Here is a 22,475-nt window from a genome sequence, read left to right on the forward strand (position 1 = left end):
CAGCATAGAGATGATAATGGAGGTCAAAAGAGCTGATGAGTTCACCTAGAGAAGAAGTATAGAGGGAGAATAGAAGAGGTCAAAGAACAGAACCTTGAGGAACACCTACTGTAAGAGGCTGTGGGAGGGGAAGAGGAGTCATGAGAGGAAACTGAGAAAGATCGGTCAGAGAGGTAGGATGACAGCCAGGAGAGGGCAGTGTCCCGTAGACCAAGGGAGTGAAGGATATGCAGCAGGAGAGGGTGGTCCACAGTGTCATGCGTCTAGGATGCGACAGCAGACTGTACTGTTTAATGTGATATGCAACACTTGTATATCTGTGTCCGACTGAGGGGTCTATTTAAGTTTTGGATGGAGATAAAGTGAACAGATAAAGTACCAGCCAATCAGTTCCTAACTACCATGACACAGGCTGTGTTTGAAAATGACAGGAACTGGTTGGCTGATAAAGTGAACTGTCATTTTCAAAGTGAACAAAGATACTCAGCCAACCAGTTCCTAACTGTCATTTTCAAAAACAGCCTGTGACATGGTAGTTAGGAACTGATTGGCTGGTACTTTATCTCCGTTGTATAGGAAGTGCTACAATGTAGCGGACGCAGCTTTTTTCATTCCAAGTTCTATTATGCTTCATATACAGTCTCATGTGCACACAGCTATAAAAGTGTCACATATTAAATTACTCGGCACAGTCTGCTGGTGTGTTCTAGTTGCATCGCATGGTGACAGACACATTTTTGGCAATAAAAGATGCCAGACGCTAGCAGAGTTGCACAGGACCCTCACGCCAGTCAAGTCGCGCTGCGTGATGTTTAGAGGCTAGATGTGTGAGGACACATCTGTGTGTGTGGATAGAATATATATATTATATTTTTGTTTTGGCCGGCGGTTCGATTTGCGGCAGCCCGACAGCGATGGAAATCCCTATCCTCAGGTAAGTATATACTAACCTAACCCCCCTAACCCTCCTTGGGGGGGAGTTTAGGGTTAGGCACTTACAGAGGGGATTAGGGTTAGGCACCCCTGTAAGTGCCTAAGCCTAACCCCCCCCCTGTAAGTGCCTAACCCTACGTCCCCCCCGGGTGCCCTAAACTTAAAACCCGCGGCGAGATTCTTACTGTACAACCACCAAGGAAACCTTTTTCTTAAGGTGAACCTTAGAGAGTGTCCCAGGGTTTAACGAGCTTTAAATGATGTGAGCAGATGGGCCAGTCACAGGCCTCTGTCACAGATTTTACTGGTCTTTCTGCTCATCCCGTCTCAGTCCTGGTTTTCAGCCCAGTTTGTGAGCAACTACTGTGGCTGGGTGAGGAGGTGACATCCATAAGTAACATTTCATAACTGTTAATGAAATCAAAAGGTGTCAATTTCAGTGAGGGTGAAGTTACTACACTTAGGACAATAAAGTAGAAAGTTCAAATGGGCTACACCCTACGGAACAGATGAGGTTAATTGCAAACGCTGCTCTGGGTGCTGTAGTTTCAAGTATACCTGTGTGGCGGGCGTGTTCAACATTAGACACTCCAGCTGCTGTGGAACGACACATGCCACAGTTTCAGCATGCCCGAATAGCAAAACTGCTGGGATGTGTAGTTCCACAGCAGTTGGATGGCCATGTGGTGAATACCCCTGCTCTGCAGTGAAAAAATGTGGCTTTATCTTGTCTTTATCAGTGTGCTAAAGAAATTAAGCATGTTACTTTGCTAGGTCCTTGTCTTTATCCTCAGGTTAAGATTGGTCTCAAATTCCAAATATTCAACAAATATACACACAATGCACAGAAAGTGGCATAAATACCCTGCGGGGCGTCCGGTATCCTGGCAGTCTTTTACGTCCAGAGTGCATACCTCAGAAAATAACTACAGGATTGTTTGCAGAGCACTGGAAATCACGTGTGCATACCTGTCATTTGCTGACGTGCTGGGACTAGGGACGGTTCTCCTGTGTATACCTTATAGGAAGATGGGTGTCGTGCATGTTCCCTACACAAATACTGCCCATTTTTGCATCCCTCATAAGACTGATTATCCATAATTTGTGATAGGTTTAAAATTAGGGGGTAAATGTACTAAGCATTGGAAAGTGATAGTGGATAAGAGATAAAGCACACTTGCCTACCCTCCCGGAAGTCGCGTGAGGCTCACGATAATTTGGGTAACCTCCCGTGCCCCTGGGAAAGTAGGTACTTCTCCCACACTCTACTCACAATCCAAGCCTAGTGGCCAGAATGAGGGAAATTTTCTTTGCGGATCGGTGGGTCCGTGAGTAGGGGGCGGGGCCTAATTGTGCCGTAATAATAATAATAATATTATTATCCTTTATATGGCGCTACAAGTGTTCAGCGATTTTCATAGTACATAAAACTAGTAAGTGAACAAGAAACAAGTAACTTACAGTGCAGGACAAGGACACGATTTATATACATTGCTGTAATAGCGATTTAAAACACTCACAATAAGCAGCAGGGAGTTGGCAGTCCCGTATTAGGTGCCCTTATGGGGAGCAAGGAGTAGAAGAAAATGTAAAGAGAAGCACATGAGGATAGAGGTCCCTGCTCGTGAGAGCTTACATTCTAAATTTAGAATTGCGTCATTTGGCTGCACCCCCTTAGTCCAATATGCTGGATTCGTGGTATATTACTGCGATGGCGTGGGGCTTAGTGACACGGATCATCTGGTCCCACCCACCTGCCCCTCCGGGCAACTCCCAGAGAAGAAAATCTCAATGTCGGCAAATATGAGAGAGAGTACCAGCCCCTCCGCTCCTAACTGTCACTTTGCAGGCTGTTTGAAAAAATAGTTAGAAGCTGATTGGCTGGTACTTTAGCTCTCCCCTGTGTGTGATAATTACATGCACTGTAATTGTGTCTGTATGTTTAGATTGACACGTTTCTTTTTGCTGTGCTGAATGCTTTTATGGCTTATTTTTACATTTTTTATACAAGACTGCTTTAGCTGCAAGTTTTCCATTTGCATGCTGGGCAGGGTTTATGACCAGCTTTACACATGGAGCAGACACACAGTGAATTGAGCTGATCTTGATTCAGGTTAATATACAATATTTCAAACTCTCGATATCTAATAAAAGCAGCTGCAGTGGGCAAAAGTGTCAGCTCTGTGCCTCACACCCTGCTTAGCACCAAGTAAGTTATATTCTATGTCCGATATTCCAAAATATATATATATTTTGTCCACTAGAAATTAATTATTTAAACACTACACGGGGCAGATTGAAAGCTTTTACTGCCCACGATGGATGTTTACCTTCAGGTCTATTACAGCTGCCAAACTATTGTGCTACCTCAGTGTGCAGCACAGGAAGCCGGGGAGTGATTCATATTTTCAGTAACTGCTTTTTACAACGGGATTTCTTTGTTTAATACATGTCACGAGGCACTTCCTTTGTGATTTTGGAAAGTATTGTGCAACTTTTTATTTTTTATTTTTTTTATTCATTTTTTTCTGTCCTATGGTTACATTTTATGTGATGCTGAGTGTTTGTCACATGTATGTGGGCTGTTCGAGGTCCTAAGGTTTGTTGCTAGTAGCTTTTGCCATGGAGATATTATATCGGCACAGCACTGATGCTCTGATCTTGGCAGCCACGTTCGGACCCGTTTATATATAGCTGCAATGGGGTTGGTGCTATAGAAGTAATGTTCCGCTATTTGTACACAATCGCTCCTTCTTACCATGCGTGTTTCTTTTTTTTTTTTTTTTCTTTGCCTTCAGTTGCAGAGCACGGAGGAGGAACCGCACCAAGTTCCGCCCACTTGTCAGCTGGCGTCAGAAAAAATAGGCAAAGGTAAGAAACGTATTCGTTTCGCAGTCGCAATTTGTGCGATCTTTGTCGTGTGAAGGAACGTGGCTTAGTGGTGCCGCGAGAACAATCCGGCTCCAGTGGCTTTAACAGACCTTTAAACACTTTTTCCTTCAATTCACAGATTGTAATGACTGCTACATTGTAGATTGTGGGGGAATAGAAGTGGTACTAAACCTGCAGTTGTCAGCTATGTTTTATTAAGATGGTCCTCACTTTCATGCACACACTAGTAATACGGCAGTCTACACTAATGAGCTCTGTTCTTAACGCAGTTTTTCATACAGCTATATTAATGCTGCATGTATGCCTTTGGGGAGCTGTAAGGGGAGATGTATCAAGCTCAGAGAGTGGAGCGATTTGTGTTGGAATAGGTATTTGCCAATCTTATTCATCTAAATGTAACTGCTGTACCCTGCCTGAAGTGAGCGATATGTAAATATCAGGGCCTGTGATACAAAGCTTATCTCATGTGTTTGATTCTCATTTGTCCCGGACTGCCGAAACTGAGTTCCAGGTTAGGCCTGGTGTTACGGATGCTTGCTGTGGCTTTGTAAAGAGAGGGGAAAAAAAATCTACTTTATATAGTAGTGTTATAATTGTATCATGCCTGGTATTAACTTACACACTTTTGTATGTCTCTCTATGGGGTCTATTTACTAAGCAGTGTTAGGAAAAGTGAAGAGTGATAAGGTGCCAGCCAATCAGCTCCTAACTGCCATGTCACAGGCTGTGTTTGAAAAATGACAGTTGGGAGCTGATTGGCTGGCACCTTATCACTTTTCACTCTTCACTTTTCACTTCTCCTAACACTGCCTTAGTAAATAGACCCCTATGTGGCAGTATTAAGTGTGTGTTGTTGTTTTGTTTGCACGGTATAGGGATTATTTTTTTATTTGCACATCCCTAATTTTGTTACTGTGGGCTAAGAGTATGAAAGGACCTCATATTGTGGCTTGGGTAACTTATTGCTCAGTGAGTTTTTACCTAGCTGCCAATCAAGGTATTTCTAGGAATCCACTGTTTTTTTACACACAGCCTGGTTAAGACCCCCAGGGGAGCCCTAGACAAGGTACTGGTTAATCCCTTCTATCCCATTTTTTTTTTTTTTTTTCTAGAGAAAAACTAAAACCGACTTAATACATTAATTCAGGTTCCTCACTGTTCCCTGGGCCTTAGGTTGAAGCCTAGGTTGGATAATGGATGCTCTAGCTCAGTTTACATCAGTTTCACTACATTTATGGTAGATCGCAGGCTTGGTTCTCATTTGTGTTTGCAGTGTACACGGTGCCACAGGACACTATTACCTGGCTCTATGTCCTGCACTGTCACTGTTCAGACGAGACCACGTGCTGTTCTTAGAAGATCCCCCTAGAAGTCTGTTATGAATGCAGTGCTAATGCTGACGTACCATATGCTCTCCTTGTTTGTCATTTATGGACTGAGATTCTTTCCCTGAATAAAGAAAAAACCCACTGATGCCTTTATGTGCTTACAGACAATCTGCTAAGAACCGCAAGCCAGCATTCTGATAGCAGTGGATTTGCTGAAGACACGTCTGGTGACTGCCTCCTAAATTCCCTCCCAGTAAGGAATAATTATGTTCATTTGCTAACGTTACTGTTTTATTATTCTTGGACAGCTCAATTCTCTATAGTCTGCTGTGCAGATTACTATATAGCCTTGTAACCCAATATACATTGGAATTGTAGATGCCAAATGCTATGAAATCTAAAATAACCCTTCTATGCCCACTACGAACTGTCATTTTTATTTGATCCCATTTTCCAAAGTACTAATTTATTTACAATGAATCTGCAGTCCACTCTGAAGTTCTTTGTTAAAATATCCATCCATCCAGGTTCCAAGTCCATTGTCTTTTACAAACTTATCAATACTGGAGTGCTGTTTAGTTTATATATTCTATGTCTGAATACCACCAATCTCCTATTATATGTGCGTGTAAATTCTCTTGAATAATTTGCAAATGTCCTGTTTCTCCTTTTCTCAATATTTTTTCCTTTATGAAAAGGGCCGAGCCATATACCCTAGGTTGCCGATCTCACTACCTGTAATTGAAACTTCAGTTACAAATTTAACTATGAAATAAGTGATTGTAATTAGACTGGACAGTGCCATTTATAGACACCAATGTCATTGTGCCCATTTTTCAAACTGTTATGAGTAGTCCACAGGGTATAAGAACCTAAACAGTTTAGCGCAGTGGTTCTCAAACTCTGTCCTCAAGACCTCACACAGGTCACATTTTCCAAGTGACCCAGCAGGTGCACAGGGGTAGTCATTACTCACTGACACATTTTAAAAGTTCCACAGGTGGTTATAATTATTTCACTTTTGATTCTGTGAAGAGACCTGGAGAACATGCACTGTGTGGGGTCCTGAGGACAGAGTTTGAGAACCTGTGGTTTAGCGCAATAGTTTTCAGTTCCCTGTGCACAAACTCTATAGGTTCATAACCTGTATCTATGGACTTGGTTGAAGCCGAATCCTTTCATACATGTTCCAGATACTTACCCGTGTCATAAAGCATTGGCGGAGATCGGTCGGGATTATTGTGACACTGGAAGCTGAGTGTAGGCCATTCTTTCATTAGTTTAGAGGTGGTTAACATACATTTACTTGTGTAGATATTGTTTTGGTATCATGTGGAATTTATCCATTCCGTTTTTGTTTCGTAGGTTCAAGACTCTTTGCAGGCAATGGGAAGTAGTGCGGACAGTTGCGACAGTGAAACGACGGTAACGTCTATAGGCGAAGACCTGCGAACTCCACTTGCACTTGACGAAAGGGAATCCATTGACTTTGATATCGATGATGAGTTCTTAACACCTGTTGGGATAGAAAGAAGAGTGTTTTTTGGGGAAAAAGAGCTGAATCTAGACCTTGTAAAGGCTGAAGGTCAAAATGAGGATGGGCGTTCTAGCGAGAGCCTTAACTTGGCCTTAGACAGTACTCGGGACATCAGCGAAGAAGATTCTGAATTACAGCAAGAATGTACGGCTGATAGTGAATTAGAGACAAACAGTGAATATGAAGCCGTTCCTTATACTACTCACCACATATCGGAAATGGACAGTTTTCCGGATTATGATCGCTATTCTGATTTGGATCGTGCAGATTCCCGTTCTCTGGATCGCGTTAATGTTGCGTTACGAAGGGCGCAAAATAAAGTGTTTGGTTCTTCTGACGTAGCGGGAAGCAGAACTGGTCGCAGCAGTATCACCTCAAAAGACCTTCTAAAACGGAGGCACAAGTTTTCAAACTCTGGTTACCCGCTCAGGAGGACTCAGTCATTGCCCTCGGCACTACTAAGTCCAGTGAGGGTGGTGTCCAAAGTAAATATTGTCCTAAGTTCCGGCAAAGCAACTGTGTGCAGCCCTCCTTCATTTTCTTACAAGTATACGCCGGAGGAGGAGGAGGATGAATGCATGGAGCAAACAGATGAAGTAAACACTACCAGCAAATATACAGTTATCAGGTCTCCTGTAACGGACACAAAAGAGGTCCAGAAAAGTGCTTTAGGACAAATGGCCGAAGAGCATAGTCACAGACCACAGTCCTGTTATGTGCATGCCCCGTCGCACAGGTCACATTCCTCCTGCTCACTTCATTCCCTGCAGTCTGACTGGCATGACAGACCGCTGTGTGAGCATGCAAGAACTTGGAGCACGCACAGTGTTCCTAACTTTTCTGGCGCGTCATGTGGTTCTATGATCTCCCCGTTTTCCTGTCCACTTAATCAGCGATTTGCCTATGGATCGCTTAACAGGTCGTGTTCTGGTTGTTCTCTACATATAAGCTCTCCTCCATCCACTACTGAAATGCAGCTGCGCCGAGTACTACACGATATCCGAAGCTCACTGCAAAATCTTTCACAGGTAATGGGTGATTGAAAGTATATTATCTTCAAGGCTAAACTAAGAGGCAGCTATAAATATGTTGTACTTATTTGTAAGGTGTCATACTTCTATACAGCCACATACAGTGGGGAACAGTAATTGCAGTCCTGAAAAAAAAGGTGAAGGGAGACTTGGCTTGTGAGCTGACAATCTAGTGAGGAAATGGGGCAGTGATCAGAGTACAGCGGAGTTCTTGACTGTAGTAACAGTAGTTAAAAGCCAGGTGATCGGGAAGCTGGCACACCAGTCAGAATCCCAACGGTCGGCATTGGTTAGGCATTAGGGGGAAGGCGGGTTAAGCATCGGGATGGAGGGAGGGTTAGGCATTGGGGGGGAAGGTTAGGTTTAGACATTGGGGGGGGGGGTTAGGTTTAGGCGTTAGGGGAGGCAGGGTTAGGTTTAGGCGTTAGGGGAGGCAGGGTTAGGTTTAGGCACTAGGGGAGGGTGGGTTGGGGGTCGGGTTAGGGTACTTATCGGCAGTTGTCTGTATCCTAACCTTGTTGGAATGCCGGCGTCTGGTTTCTGACTGCTGGGAACCTGAGCGCCGGAATCCAGTCCAGAACCCGCAAGGGAGTACTGGTGGGCGTAGAGTAGGCTCTAGTATAGAAGTTTTAGTTTTCAAGAAGCATTTAAAAATTGAGTTGGGGAAGAGGGTGTGGGGAAGGAAGAGTCTGATCACAGATCTATAGGTGGGAAGTGACATGTAATTGGTTTTAAAGAGAAGGTACATATCCAGGAGCAATGTGGGAGATTTAGCGGTGAGGTTTGAGCTATATAAACAGGTGGGGATTGTATGGGCGCGAGTCCTTTAAGTCAGACACTGTAGTATATTGAGTGCCTGTTTTGAGGACGTGCAGAGTGTATCGTTGGTTGTTGAGCACCAAGAGTGAGAGTGGGGAGATCAGTCTTGTGGCATTTATGGAGGTGTAAAATTGCGGTGGCATGGCTGGAAGGTTCTCTGCATATCCCGCTGTATGGTATGCAGTTCACAAGGTCAACAGCCAGAATTTCGACACACCATTTTAGGGTTGGGCTGCTGTTAGGATAAATCCCATTGTCGACATTCCGGGGCCATCTTTATGTCAGTGTCCACACTCAGAACATGTTGACATACCGAATGTCAACAAAATATACGACACTGTGCTGTACTCACCTCTGCTTCTCCGACTTCTGCGACTTTAAATTCATTGTGAGGAGCAATAGTATTGCCTGTTTATTGAATAGCACCGGAGGTTGTCCTGTTACCAGACGTAGGGATGAGTACAGTGGGCTCCTGAACATAGGTACCCTGTGTCTATGCTGGTCAGGGGAGGCAGCTTAAACCGCTTTAGCACAGAATAGTTCTTGAACTCTATAGAATGCAGTGATGTAAACAGAATCCATAGAATACAGTTACGTCAACTATAATTTGTTTGTAGTGGTCTAATATTTGAATGATGAGTAACGTAAAGTACCAGACCAGTCTGTAACAATGTACCAAGATTACTGCTTTTTATTCAGAATATATGGTATATAGTTTTCCAGATAGGGGATTTCCTTTTTATAGAAACCTAAAATCTTCTAAAACATGTTTGATACCGACCTTTCACCACATTGCCCTCACCATTCCTCTCCTACCTACATTGTATACTGACAGCCATGGTCCCAGCTGCAGGTCTTCTCTCCCACCCCCCCCCCTCTACTTTTCTCTTCGTTGTGGAGCTTTTAGGTTAAAGATCCACATCTGTTATTTCACAGAAAAATAACCTGGAAATGTAAGTGTATTGTACTCATTAGTTTATAACCCCTACTGCACTCTCACAAAGCACATATTAAATAAACTTGGGAGCAAAATGAAAGACCCCATACGATATATGCCCAAAACAAGATACTTCTAAACAGGCTTTACCTTTATTTTTAGATTTCTGTATGTATATATGCATATATTGTGTTTGTTTTTTTAAGGGGTCTATTTACTAAGCCTTGGATGAAGATAAAGTGAACAGAGATAAAATACCAGCCAACCAGCTCCTGTAATTTTCAAACACAGCCTGTGACATGGCAGTTAGGAGCTGATTGGCTGGTACATTATCTCCGATCACTTCCATCCAAGGCTTAGTAAATAGACCCCTCAATGTTTTTTAACTGGCAAATTCACATATTTTCTTTCTTTTTAGCATCCAGTAATGCGGGGAAATGACGTGACAGCTGGTGGGTATGGCACCCAGAGATCGTCCATCCTGTCTCTTTATGAAGTGAGTTCTTCTGTGACAAAGTTTGCTTAGTGCGCAGTGTGTGTGTGTTGTGTGTGTGTGTGTGTGTGTGTGTATATATATATATATATATATATATATATATATATATATATATATTATATATATAATATATATTGCACTCCTTCTGTATTTTCACATCCTCAAAGGGCCAGAATAATTCCAATGTTGCCATTTAATGGATCCAAACAAGGGGGCACTCTCTTCAAAGAGTATTTCAAACGATTTTTAATGATTATACAGAATCTCATAAAAATTCTTCATCACCACCCAGTATGAAACAAGTTAAGCTTCTGGCAACTGGTGATGCCATAAAACAGCAACAAAGCAGATGGATATTGTACTTATAATGTTCTCATATTGTCCTCATAGTACTCAAACCATATAGTAATAGCAATTAAGACACCCTTCTTCCACCAGCTCCAGCACATCAACCAGTGCCCTCCCCCAAACTACCCACAATCAATCCTGTTGCCCTAACTAGCAAACTTAAGGTGCCCAGACGCTTGGCAATATTTTACACGATCAGCCCGATTCCGACGCATCGGGACGACAGATTGTATAAAATATGCCCTAATTGTGAGTCTCTACTTACGATGCGCGTACCCGCTGGTCGTACATCGCAACTTCAGATAGATCTGAGAATCTCAGTCACGATGCACTGGAATAGTATAGGATGCACGATAGATCGTGGGACAATTTGGATAGCTTTTAACACCAAATCGTGCCCACGACTGCAGGGGGAGAAATCAGACACCTGAACGCCTAGTGTGTGGGCACCTTAAGATGTGCATAACACTCTATTTGCGCCAAGTCAATGCAGTGTGTTCCAGCCTGAAGGTTTGTTTCCCAGTCATATGCCATGCATCTCTGTGTTTCACATCATAAAAATTATATGTGTATATATATGTGTGTGTATATGTATCTATCATTATTTATTTTATTTTTTTTTTCAGAATACTTTCCAGGAGCTACAAATAATGAGAAAAAGCTTAAATCTATTCCGCTCACAAATGATGGACTTGGAACTAAACCTGTTACGGCAGCAGACGATGGTTTATCAGCACCTGACGGAAGATGAGAGGTAAGCACGTCTATCAGATTGTAAGATGCTTCTCCTGTAATTCAAGACCTTGACAAGTAATGTGTGAAATTACTTTTAAAAGGGCGTTTCCCTTACTGACACAAAGTAGCTGAAGTTTATACCTGGCTGTGTAACTCTGCCTGCTCTATTTTTGCATGTTTAACTTGTATCAGTCTTAAAGCGGCACCTCTGCTTGTTACATGTGGCGCACTTTAGTCCCAAATTTCGTAGTATACCTTAAGCAAGATCAGATAGCTGATAAATGTTTTGGGAAACTTAAAAGGTCACCATATAGTATCTCTTGCTAAATGATAAAACTTGAAAATTCTGCCAGTGTCCTCCACCCAATGTGCTGGGACTGAGTTTACGGGGGGTAAAGCGCATTTTGTATTGTCCTATTGCTGCAGCATCTTAAAGGCAAAACTTTTCCCCAATCTCCCCATAATGCTTATATAAAATCATTTCCGTGCTGCCACAATTCAAATTTGTAGGGAAGGGGGTCACAGATAATGGTGAGCATTAAACTTGCATACAAACTAGGTCATGAGATAGCATGTAGGAAAAAATATATGAATGCGTTTTTTACTATATAAAAATTATATGTGTGTATATGTGTACAGAGTTGCAGTACAGTGCAAATCTGTATTCGGGTTCTCTCTCTTTCTCTCTTTCTTTCTCTTTCTCTCTTTCTTTCTCTCTCTCTCTATATCTATATCTATATCTATATCTATATATATATATATATATATATATATATATATATATATATATATATATATATATTAGAACCCGAATACAGATTTGTACTGAACTGTATATACAGAACTGGTAGTGCTAGGCAATTTAATTGTCTTGTTTTGTTCCTTCATCACAGCATTCCTATCCACGTACAAGCTAAAAATAATTTTTAAAGGGTTATTGTGATGGTCATGTACAATTATAAGCCATTCTGTTGGTATATTAAAGACACTATAGGATATACACAACAAATGTGAATAAATGGCTTTCCTGCCTTGATTTTATTAAGAGTTTACGCTTTTTGAAGGCCTATACAATTGTAGCTCGTTTGGCAGAGATTTTAGTTGGTGGGTAGAACCACGGCCTACAAAGCGGCAGGAATGTTTCGCATTTCATTACAGAAGCTGCTTTCTGTTTTCAGGTATGAAGCTGATCAGCTGCAAGGCTTGCGGAACTCCGTGCGAATGGAACTACAGGAGTTAGAGCTCCAGTTAGACGAACGGCTGCTGACGCTCGAGGAGCAACTTCGCAGTTTTCACGTTTCCTCTCCCTTTCAGCGACAGGCAGCAATGGTGCGATTTCAGTACAACAGTTTACTGGGCATTTTTAGCATTGTTCCTATTTAAATCTAATTATTTGCTTGAACTACAGCACTTTGAATTTAGAATTATTGTCCCTCCTTTCTGTGCAGGGAATGTATGGTGGAAGAACAAGCACTGACGGCCTGATGTTCTCATCTCCCTTAAATGTCATAGAACCGGTAAGCTGATTTGTACATACACCTCAAATATTCTGCAGCTAGTATGCCGTAAGAAGCATCCCTATTATCTTAACACTGTAGATTAGATCAGAAGTGGCTCTCCAGCTGCTGTGAGACTACACATCCCAGCATGCTCTCCACAGTTTTGATATCTGGGCATGGTAAAACTGTGGCAGGGCATGCTGTGATATGTAGTTCAACAGCTGCTGGAGGGCCACTAATTGTCCACCCCTGCTGTAAATGATAAAAACTAGAGGGTAATTTTACAAAAGCACATGGCTTCCATCAGCTTCCAACTTCAACTGCAATCTGCTAATAATAACATACCTCCCAACATGACCCTCTCCAGGAGGGACACAATGCTCTGGTCCTGGACTTCCCTGGTAAGAGGTGGGGCTGCAGCGCAGTTCAAAATTCAAATAGGGGAGCCACACCAACTGTCATTTCACACCCTGCCAAACATCACTGGCTGGGACTCACTGGCATTTGGTGTGACTCCCCTATTTGAATTTTGGACTGTGCTGCAGCCCCATCTCTTACCAGGGGGGAAGTCCAGGACCAGAGCATTGTGTCCCTCCTGGAGAGGGTCATGTTGGGAGGTATGACAATGTGACCAAAGAAAATTGCTAAATGGACACTCTGATTTTTCAAGGGGTTCATTAATTGAATTAGTTATTGATATAGTGCACACATATTCCACAGTACTGTACAGAGTGTTTCAGTCACTCACACCAGCCCATGCTTATGCATGCACACTACAGTTGATTTTTTTTGTCAGAAGCCAAATAAATTGCGGCTGTACCAATATGTTTTTTGGAGTGTGGGGGGAAACTGGAGCATCCTGAGGAAAAGCCACACCATCCTCTGGGAGAGCATTCAAACTTCACACAGTGCCTTGGTCAGACATGTAACTTCTGGGTTGGGTATGAAATCCCAGCTGTCGGGATGCCGCTGGTCAGAATACCGACCAGCGGCATCCCGACAGCCAGAATCCCGACACCTAATGGTAAGTGTTTTCCTAACCCTCCCTCCACAGTGCCTAACCCCCCCCTCCCTGCTAGTGCCTAAGCCTAACCTGCCCCTCCCCGCAACCTAATACAACCACTCTCGTGCCTAAACCTACCCCCCCCCCCCCCTATTGCCTAAATGTAACCTCTCCCTCCCCTGTGCCTAACCCTCCCCCTAGTGGCTAAACCTGCACCCTAACCATAGCCTCCCCCTAACACCCTGATACTTCCCTTCGGGATGCTGACGGTCAGGATGCTGGTGTCGGGATCCCGACCTGTTGGGATTTCGGTGCCGGTATTTAGACCGTCGGGATGCCGACTACATCCCTTAACTTTTGACTACTGGGCTTGGAAGCAGTAATGCTAACTACTACCATGATGACACTATATGAAGCAAGAATCTTAACGCGACTTAGAAGCCATGCATAGCTAATTTTAGAATTTCTCACTTTAGCAAGTTTTTTGCGCTGCATACAGACAGCGCTGCAGTGTGGGGCATAGAGTTTGTACTCTTGCTAATCACGGCACGGTGCATGACTCCTCTTGGGCAAGAGACAGAGAGCTGATATGACCGTTTCTCAGATAAGCGTCCTGGACTGCACGCCCTAGCTTTTTCTAATGGAATGTGCCACCTTGCTGAATCTTAATACTACAACATAGAAAAAAGGGGGAGAGCAGATGCACCATACAACCATTAATAATTATACGTCATATACGAGGTGTTTAGCATAAATTTGTCCGTTACCCACCAACGTCAAGGTGACCTCATTGGGTAAGTCCCTAACATTATGGGGGTTCATATCTGGTGCGTTTACAGGGTGTGCAAACTTTTTGTGCTTTTTTTTTCACATTAGCAGTGCAGAAAAGATGGAAATTCAGTAAGAATACTGGGGCTAATTGGGCAGTGCTGGGATCGCTAATGTGGCGGCGGGGAGTCATACACCACCTGCTGCATTTGCATATTTGCACAGACGGAATTGCAAAGCTGCTTGCGTGCAGCTTGGCCATTCCGTCCTCGGCTGAATTAGCCCCACTGAGTGATGGGGGACCTGGAGTGGCTTAGTCACATTTTTTCCTGGAATGCCAATTGGGGTTTTTTTGCCCTGATTTGAGTCTAGGTGAATGAGGACATCTCTAAGAGACAGTGCTGGAATTTTAGTTTTTTTCCCAAAAGGAGCATTATCCAGATGTTCTAAAAGCAGTAGTGATGGTAACTTCTCCCCATGGCCCCCATTTACGAACTAGTTTTATCACCAAACCGAGTCATAAGTCACTGTGTATGATAAATGGTGCTCCAGCCAATCACTTCCCAACTGTCATTTTTCTAACAGGTGACAGTTGGGAGGTGATTGGCTGGAGCACCATTATCATACACAGTGACTTTTATCACTTGTTTTGGTGATAAAACTCGTTAGTCAATGAGGCCCCAAATGTTGCTTTTGTCACATGTCCATATTGAATTGTACCTCCCTGCTTTTCTTCCTAGGTGGCGGAGCTAATTCGAGAGCAAACTCACCTGAAATCAGAGCTGAGTCTTGAAGATATGAGATTGGAGCCTGGAGCAGAAGGTCGCGATTCCGCCTGGTCTCACGTAGCTTCTGACTCGTCCTCTGTCTGCTCCATCCCACGTTATAAAAATAGGAAATCCCCATCCTATATCTCTGACTCTGCTGATAAACCAAAAGCCCAAACGCCTCCGAGCAAAGCGGTGTATTGTGCTACTGTGACTTTGACACCAAGCCCTCCTGTCAGAGCCGGGACCAATCAGATTGTTCCAATGGAGTCGCCAGAGGAACCTGAAAGTCTTAAATTGGAGTCTGGAGAAAAGAGAGAGCCTTCACCTGTGACTGATGGTAGTCCACATTGGAGCGCTGACGAAAACAAGGAATTACAACAAGTCATTCGTGAGGTGGGTCACGACCTCTTTTATTCAGTGTCTGTAGTATATTAGTCGTCACTGAGCTTATCCAAGCAGGAATATTGCAAAACATGGATACTGCACTGGTAGCGCAGACAAGGATGTGATTTGTTTAATTACTTTTGCATCTCATGTACCCCCCTTAATGCTATGTATTCAGAGTTGGCAGAATCTGTGCATACCACCCTCCCCTTTAAATCTTCTTGTGGAAGAAGCTATTATCACAATTCACATGCATTTGCACCAGATTCACCTTTGGTGCTAGAGATCGGTCTGAATCCAGACGGGTTTCTGCCTACGAACAACTGTTTGGTCTACAATTTCGCCGACATGCCTGAAGAGCACTTTTTGAACACAAGTGGAAGTACACGTGCGTTCCGTACAACTGAGAATCAGTCATAAGTTGTGTATATTGCCAGGCAACTCCAGTATCTGGCCCATAGTCTACACCACAGGTTCTCAAACTCTGTCCTCAGGACCCCAAACAGTGCATATTTTGCAGGTTTCCTCACAGAATCACTAGTGACATAATTAGCTGCATCTGTGGCTCTTTTAAAATGTGTCAGTGAGTAATGAGAACACCTGTGCACCTGCTGGGTGACCTGGAAAACGTGAACTGTGTGGGGTCCTGAGGACCGAGTTTGAGAACCACTGGTTTACACAATCAGGACTGTAATTATGTTGCAAAAAAAAAATTTCTGCTGCTGTAAACCAGTGAGAGAATCTGCTAAACGCAATAACTGCAAAAGGCATCGGGAAAATGAATAAACCAGTTCAGGTTATTTAGGTAATGGAATTTTCCATAAGACGGACATAGAATTTAAACTTAAACACCAAATAGTTGCAGAGATGAAGCTGTACAAGCTTATAGTAAAATGGAGCCTACTGTAATACTTGCCTACTGGGCTGGCGCAGGTTTCCTCTCTGCTGTTCTGTCTCCTCTGTTAAGCCGGTGAAGGCCATTGGCAGGGGCGGAGGCTGGCACGTGCTTAGAATGCACTTGTCCATCTCAGAAAATGCCCTTCCTGATTTGTTATATTAATGTCCCATGTCAGAATTATCGGCTTTTCATAGACGTTTCCTGGAAAGGAAACATGGACCTAAACCTAACCTAGTAATACTGGGAACATGAAGTCTCTAGCAGGACAGTGAACTGCTGTTCCTCCTGCAGTGAATTGTTCTGACCAATTAATGCTCCTTTAGTGGTCCTGTATAGTTTGACTGCTGTCATCCACAGTGAGCTAAAAAGAGTACGCACCCACTGGTACTAGTATTCTATTCACTGTGCCCAGAAAACACAGAATTGGGCAATAGAGATTATACTGTATCTTGCTTATAACTTCCAAAACTGCCAAAGCAGCGTTGGCCGAAACTATACTAAAAATGGTTAATTTTATTTTGTAAATATTGAACGGCTGTATAGGCTACCCAGTATGCAAATGTTTCCAAACCATTTAGAGAGTTTCATTGGTTTCCCAGGTACTCTGGGTGACTGAGATGGTGTTTGTGCCTTTTTATGATTTATTTTTCTGTCTATTCAGGAAACTAATCTCTTGTACATACTTTGAGTAGGAGCTTGATTTGCATGCTCACTGATGTAACATTGTACTATACAGTTGATGTTTGTTCCCCATTGCAACTAGTACGTGACAGAATCTATTGGTCCTACTCTTTACACCATGGTTTTCTTTGTTTGGCCGCTGATTATAGTCTTGTCTCACCAGTCATGTGTCTGTGTGGTTGTGTAAACGTGACTTGGAGGCTGCCTACTTCATAAGTCTACACTGCAGCGTTATATAAGCAAGCAGTTTAGCAGATGGATCTTGTGTATTGTCGCACTGCAAGTACAGGTATGCGCAATACAGTGTGCACACAACTGTCCCACCTCCGCTTCAGTCTGAACAGATGTAACTGAGTGGTAACTGGTTGTTCGTAAGTAAGTTAAGTGCAGAGAGGTTGTAATGATGGATAATTAATTATACCAGTACTTTGCCTAGATTTTGTGTAATATAGGTGAATGCCAGGATTCCCATATCCATTTTACATGAGTCTCATGTCACTATTGCAAAGTTTAGATGCTCGGATCATTGGTATGTTGGCTTGTATCCTCACACCAGGCTTTCTGCTGTGCTGAAATGGTCTGTGCTGCTGTTGGTATCAATGCTAGCTACAGTAACTTTTTTTTTTTCTTCCCACTCCAGACTCCATACGTGCACCTTGTTTTGAAAGCTATAACAGTGGTCGCCAACCTTAATTGAGGTGTGAGCTGCTTTAGTAAAATGAAACCTTCTGAAGCGCTATTAAAATTATAGAAAACAAATCTGGCTAATAACCGAACAATTGAAAGTCATTTAATGAAGAAAAAAAAAATGTTTTATAGAAAACAATGCATTTAATTATAAGGTATATTGTTGTAGTTTGTGAATAAAATATTAAGCACTGGCACATTTCACGATAAATTATTGGATCCAAGGAGCTACATGCATTAGAGGCGCAATATATATGCTATAGGCAGGGCTGGGTGGGAGTCACTCGCATAGCATAGACGCCGTGGGTGGAGCCACAGGGAAACACGTCAGGTGATTTGCTGTAGAGGCTCCGGCATTCACCTGACGTGCTTCCCTGTGGCTCCACCCATGGCGTCGACACCACAGGGGAGCACCCGCCAGAGCTCACTTCCTCCTAGTTTACTCGGCAGTACTGCAGCTAGGTGAGCTACAGGTTGGAGACCACTGCTCTGTACTGTCCTATAGATTGTGCTTTGTGTAATGGACTGTCCTGTATATTAGTGCGCCCTATTGCAAGTAGCCGGGGAGTATGCATATAAATGTCTCTATAGGTGCTCTGGATCTAGTCGAGTTTGCCTGAAAAATGACTGTGGATGTGTACGCACCCTGCAAACCGCTTATGGTGTAGAGAGATTGTTAAAAAGTGCTATGACCCATAGCAAATAGTGAGATTATACATCTAGTTCATAGTCTATAGCAACCAAGCACTCGCTTACATTCTAACTATAGCAGGGGACTTGCAACGGTGATAAAGTGGGGACAAGCAGCTACTGGTCTTGGCTGCTTGTCCCGATACACAACAGCCTGCAGTTACAGGCTAAGATAGCATAAGTGACATAACACACATGGCTTGTATACTGCCATTTAAGTAGCTAATAATAATCATTCAGCACTGTGTACATGGTCTCTGAAAACACAAACGCTGCCTTCAAATATTTCAGTAGCATTTTCCAAAGAAGTGTGTGTACTTCTATGCACAGATAGAGGTTGCTAAGACAGCAGCTTAACAATTATACTTATTTACTTTGTCAAGCACTTCAGGTATTGCTGTACAGGATGCCAAGCGGAGAATAGCTTCATGGTAACTGCCTGCTAGAGAGACAGTGTCGCATCGTACCATAAATATTGTTTATATAGCACTTTTTGTCATACGTACGATGCCTTCAGGCAAGCTACTGTTTCGTAGATTTATACGGCTGTCGTCTACTGTTTCATAGGTCAGTAAGAAGCAGAAGAGATGCGCTGTCATTCATGTAATTAAAGTCTATGGAAGCTGTCGGCACAGGCGGCTTTTTTTTTTTGTGAGCATGATTGGGAGAAGCAATGCAAAGCTGCTGCATCTGCATTTATTTTCACACTGTTCATGTACCCTTTTCAAGTAGACATGCGCGTCTGCGGACGATTTTTCAGAGTGTTGCGCATCTTAGCCGCATATTAACTTGCAGCTATATCCTTATAACTGGGAAGCAAAAATGGTACATTTGAAGGTGGTGTTAGTTCGTTATGAGCTGTTCAGAGGTGAGTGCACGCAGAGCTCAGGCTGATTTCAGATGGATCTTGTGCACTGAGGATAGGGCTGGCACAAATGCATGCTGATAGTGAGAACTGTTGCTCTCACAAGCTGATGCACAGTGGCGGTCAACTCTGAATATGGGCAAGAGCCACATCTTTTCACATCTTTTGTAGATCACAGGTGTTAGACTGACTTTAGTGGCTTGTTCCAATACTTCTACAGGTGTGTCCACATACATCTTACCTCAATGCTCTACAAGTCACATTAAACAGAACGCTTCAGCACCGTGCAACTTGGTATCGCCGAGTGTGCGAAATGCTGCCTTACAGAGTCGGCAGCTGTGACACAATAACGTAGCATTTCACATGCAGATACACCCGTAGTTCACACAGAATATAGGTATGTCGCATATTTTAATCAACAGAAGCGCCTTGTGCTTTGTGAATAAGACACATTTGAAGTAAAAAAATGTTGCACGAAAAGACCCTCAGCACTATCGAGTCATGCCATGGCACGACTAAAAGGGCTGTTTAACGCGCACGGAAGTAAGATGTATGTGGACACATCTGTAGCTCGCCAGTCCTTGGCCATAGTTGAAGGTTAATCATGGGTGAATATATAGCCTGCATGTGTTCATAAATAATTGTAAAACTAAATCACAAAATGGTATATTGGGCAATTAGGGTGGGAAAGATCACCCAGCACCGATTTACCTCTCTAATAATCAGCGCTGGGCTTTATTACATGAACTGGAGTACAAGAAAAATGTTCTTATTCCCAATACAACAAAGTGGTGCCATGAAAACTGACTAGCAGTACACATCTCACTGCCACTATCAAACAAACTATGGAGTGAAAACTTTATTTTATTTCCTCTCTCCCTGCACATAGATAAAAGATTCTATTGTTGGAGACATAAGACGAGAGATTGTAAGTGGCCTTCTAGCAGCAGTATCTTCTCCAATGAGATCCTTAGATGGAAAAACAGATGGGAGGATTTAAAGGGTAAGTTATTGATCCTCAAATTCTATTTAATGCATTTCATGGACTTTCAGGTTAAATGTCCTGTTTTAAACCATGCAGACACTTCACTGTAACCCTAGGTTCATGTCACTAGTTGTCACAGAACTGTAACCAACTTGATGTGGCAACCAGAGCAGTAGGGGTGTGGATCTGGGCTGTGAAAGTCCTCTTGGGAGGTGCTTAAGGGCCTCCCTTACACCCATGCTTGTAATTGTTTTTAGGAATTTCAGTTGTGGGATAAAGCATTATGGTGTAATGTCTGAGGTGTGACTGGCTGCATTAAATTTTACCAATACATTGAAAGTTTGGTGAGACTACCTTGCGGCTTGTATTTCTGTTGTTTTGTAATGAGTGCCACCTGATTTGGGTATTTGTATGGACCATTTGCCTGTTAGGTTATTGGAGGACAACTACATCCACATTAATGAGCCACACAGTAGAGGACTGCTACCTGGGATGGACTTATTTGAATTTGAAAATTATTATTTTATTTTTTTTAAATTAACTGTACTATACACTATACTTTACTGTACACTACACACTTAATGATTTAGTAATGAGTCTCCCTTTTTCTTATATGTAGACTGGAAGCCACTTGAATCGATTGGAATCTTGACAACCTGTAACAAGAATTTTTGGATGAAGCTGGTTATTATGTCGAGTTTAAAAATCCAAGAGGACTACTTTTGCTGCTGAAATGATCTACTGTTTTTCTTTATTTTTTATTTTTTTTTCATTTTTGACTGTACTCGTGTGTAGTTTGGGCACTATGCTTAGCTTTCTGCTAGAAGAGGACTGTGGAGGTTTCAAACAATATTTATTTTAATTTGCCCATTTTTTTTTTTAAAGTAAATTTTGGCTACTCCGCAACATGTCACCAGGGGTGAAGTAACTAATGTTTTAAAGTGCATCTGTTAAGCTTTAACACTGACCTCCATGAGGTATAGACTGTGCAATAAGTGATTTAATTCTGAGCTTATAATTTACTTTTTTTTTTTTTTTTCCCTCTGCTGCAGTGTAGTGCCACTTTAAAACGTACCAGTCGCCTACACGATGGTAGCGGCCCTTTTTTATTTTATTTTTTGGCTGTACCACTATTCATGTGAACTAGTGATGTCACTGAGGCATGAGGCACAGTGTGTGGGCTTGCTGGAGCTTATTTTTGTTCCTTGTGGTAGATTTCATTTACCTAAAACTACTTTTTAAGTTCTTACACTGAAAAGCTGTATAGCCTCATACACAGGATTATTTAAACCTTTTATTCCATTTCCCTTCGCTCATAAACTTCTTTGATGTGCCATATTTTAACACTATATATATATATTTCTATTTCTTACTGTATTGTGTATTTTTCATTGTGATTTTACACATCCTTTCCGTTCTGTCTCTCTCTTTTGGTCGCGCCATTCCCTCTAACACCATCCGTTTTGTAGCTATTAATGTTTATGGCAGGTATGTTAAAACCACCAGGTATGTCATGGCACATTGATTGGAACAGAATTAATCTAATTTTGTTTGTTCTGTTGAGCTCTAATTGGAACAATAGTTCAGAATATAAATGTTGTGGGAAGTCTAAAACTGTGTGTTACTCAGTACACAAGGGCTGATTTCTAAATATATTAATAAAGTATTTATTTTGCATATACATTTGTTGGTCATTCAAAGTCAAAAATGAACTGTAACATTATGTTTGGAGATATACATAACATGAATCGCCTACTGCTAAATGGGTATTCACTAAGGAGCTATAAAAAAAACAGGAACCCCAGGGATGGCTATATAATTAATGCCTATGGCCCATCCTGAGATTGGCATGCACAAGACCCCCTACCCCACCAATGGCTCCCACACCGTGGGGGCAGAGTGACTGTGCGAGCCATGTTGGTGCTTAAAGACGTCCTGACTGGGGTAAGTGAAGGGGGTGAGGACGGACCTCTGGACCTGAATGGGTTTAATATGCTACTTTCTAATATCCATAAAATGCTGTAGGGCAGACGTTACCGTTGCTTGAGTCCCCATGGTTTTCAATCAAATTGACTGAGGTACTAATTAAGTAATTTGTGCTCAAGCATGGATATTCTTAAAACCTGAACTGTAATGATGCTGTTTGGGAACCTCTGCTGCAGGGTGTGCATCATCTAAAATGTGTGGTG

General features: G+C 42.5%; 1 protein-coding gene across 1 annotated transcript in view; it reads left to right on the forward strand.

The window, feature by feature from the left end:
* The window catches only part of ITPRID2 (ITPR interacting domain containing 2), a 76,270-nt gene extending 54,305 nt beyond the window's left edge, over positions 1-21,965 (forward strand). Inside the window, exons 10-19 of the mRNA XM_088476359.1 lie at positions 3,732-3,804; positions 5,318-5,406; positions 6,519-7,718; positions 9,896-9,973; positions 10,948-11,075; positions 12,235-12,385; positions 12,505-12,573; positions 15,067-15,489; positions 20,191-20,304; positions 20,906-21,965. Of these exons, the coding sequence (XP_088332485.1) occupies positions 3,732-3,804; positions 5,318-5,406; positions 6,519-7,718; positions 9,896-9,973; positions 10,948-11,075; positions 12,235-12,385; positions 12,505-12,573; positions 15,067-15,489; positions 20,191-20,301 (2,322 nt within the window). The 3' untranslated portion in view covers positions 20,302-20,304; positions 20,906-21,965. The remainder of the gene's footprint in view (positions 1-3,731; positions 3,805-5,317; positions 5,407-6,518; positions 7,719-9,895; positions 9,974-10,947; positions 11,076-12,234; positions 12,386-12,504; positions 12,574-15,066; positions 15,490-20,190; positions 20,305-20,905) is intronic.
* The last annotated feature ends 510 nt before the right edge of the window (positions 21,966-22,475 follow it).

This window comes from Taudactylus pleione, unplaced genomic scaffold (genome assembly GCF_031769625.1).
Source record: "Taudactylus pleione unplaced genomic scaffold, aTauple2 ptg000188l, whole genome shotgun sequence".
NCBI classification, from domain to species: Eukaryota; Metazoa; Chordata; class Amphibia; order Anura; family Myobatrachidae; genus Taudactylus; species Taudactylus pleione.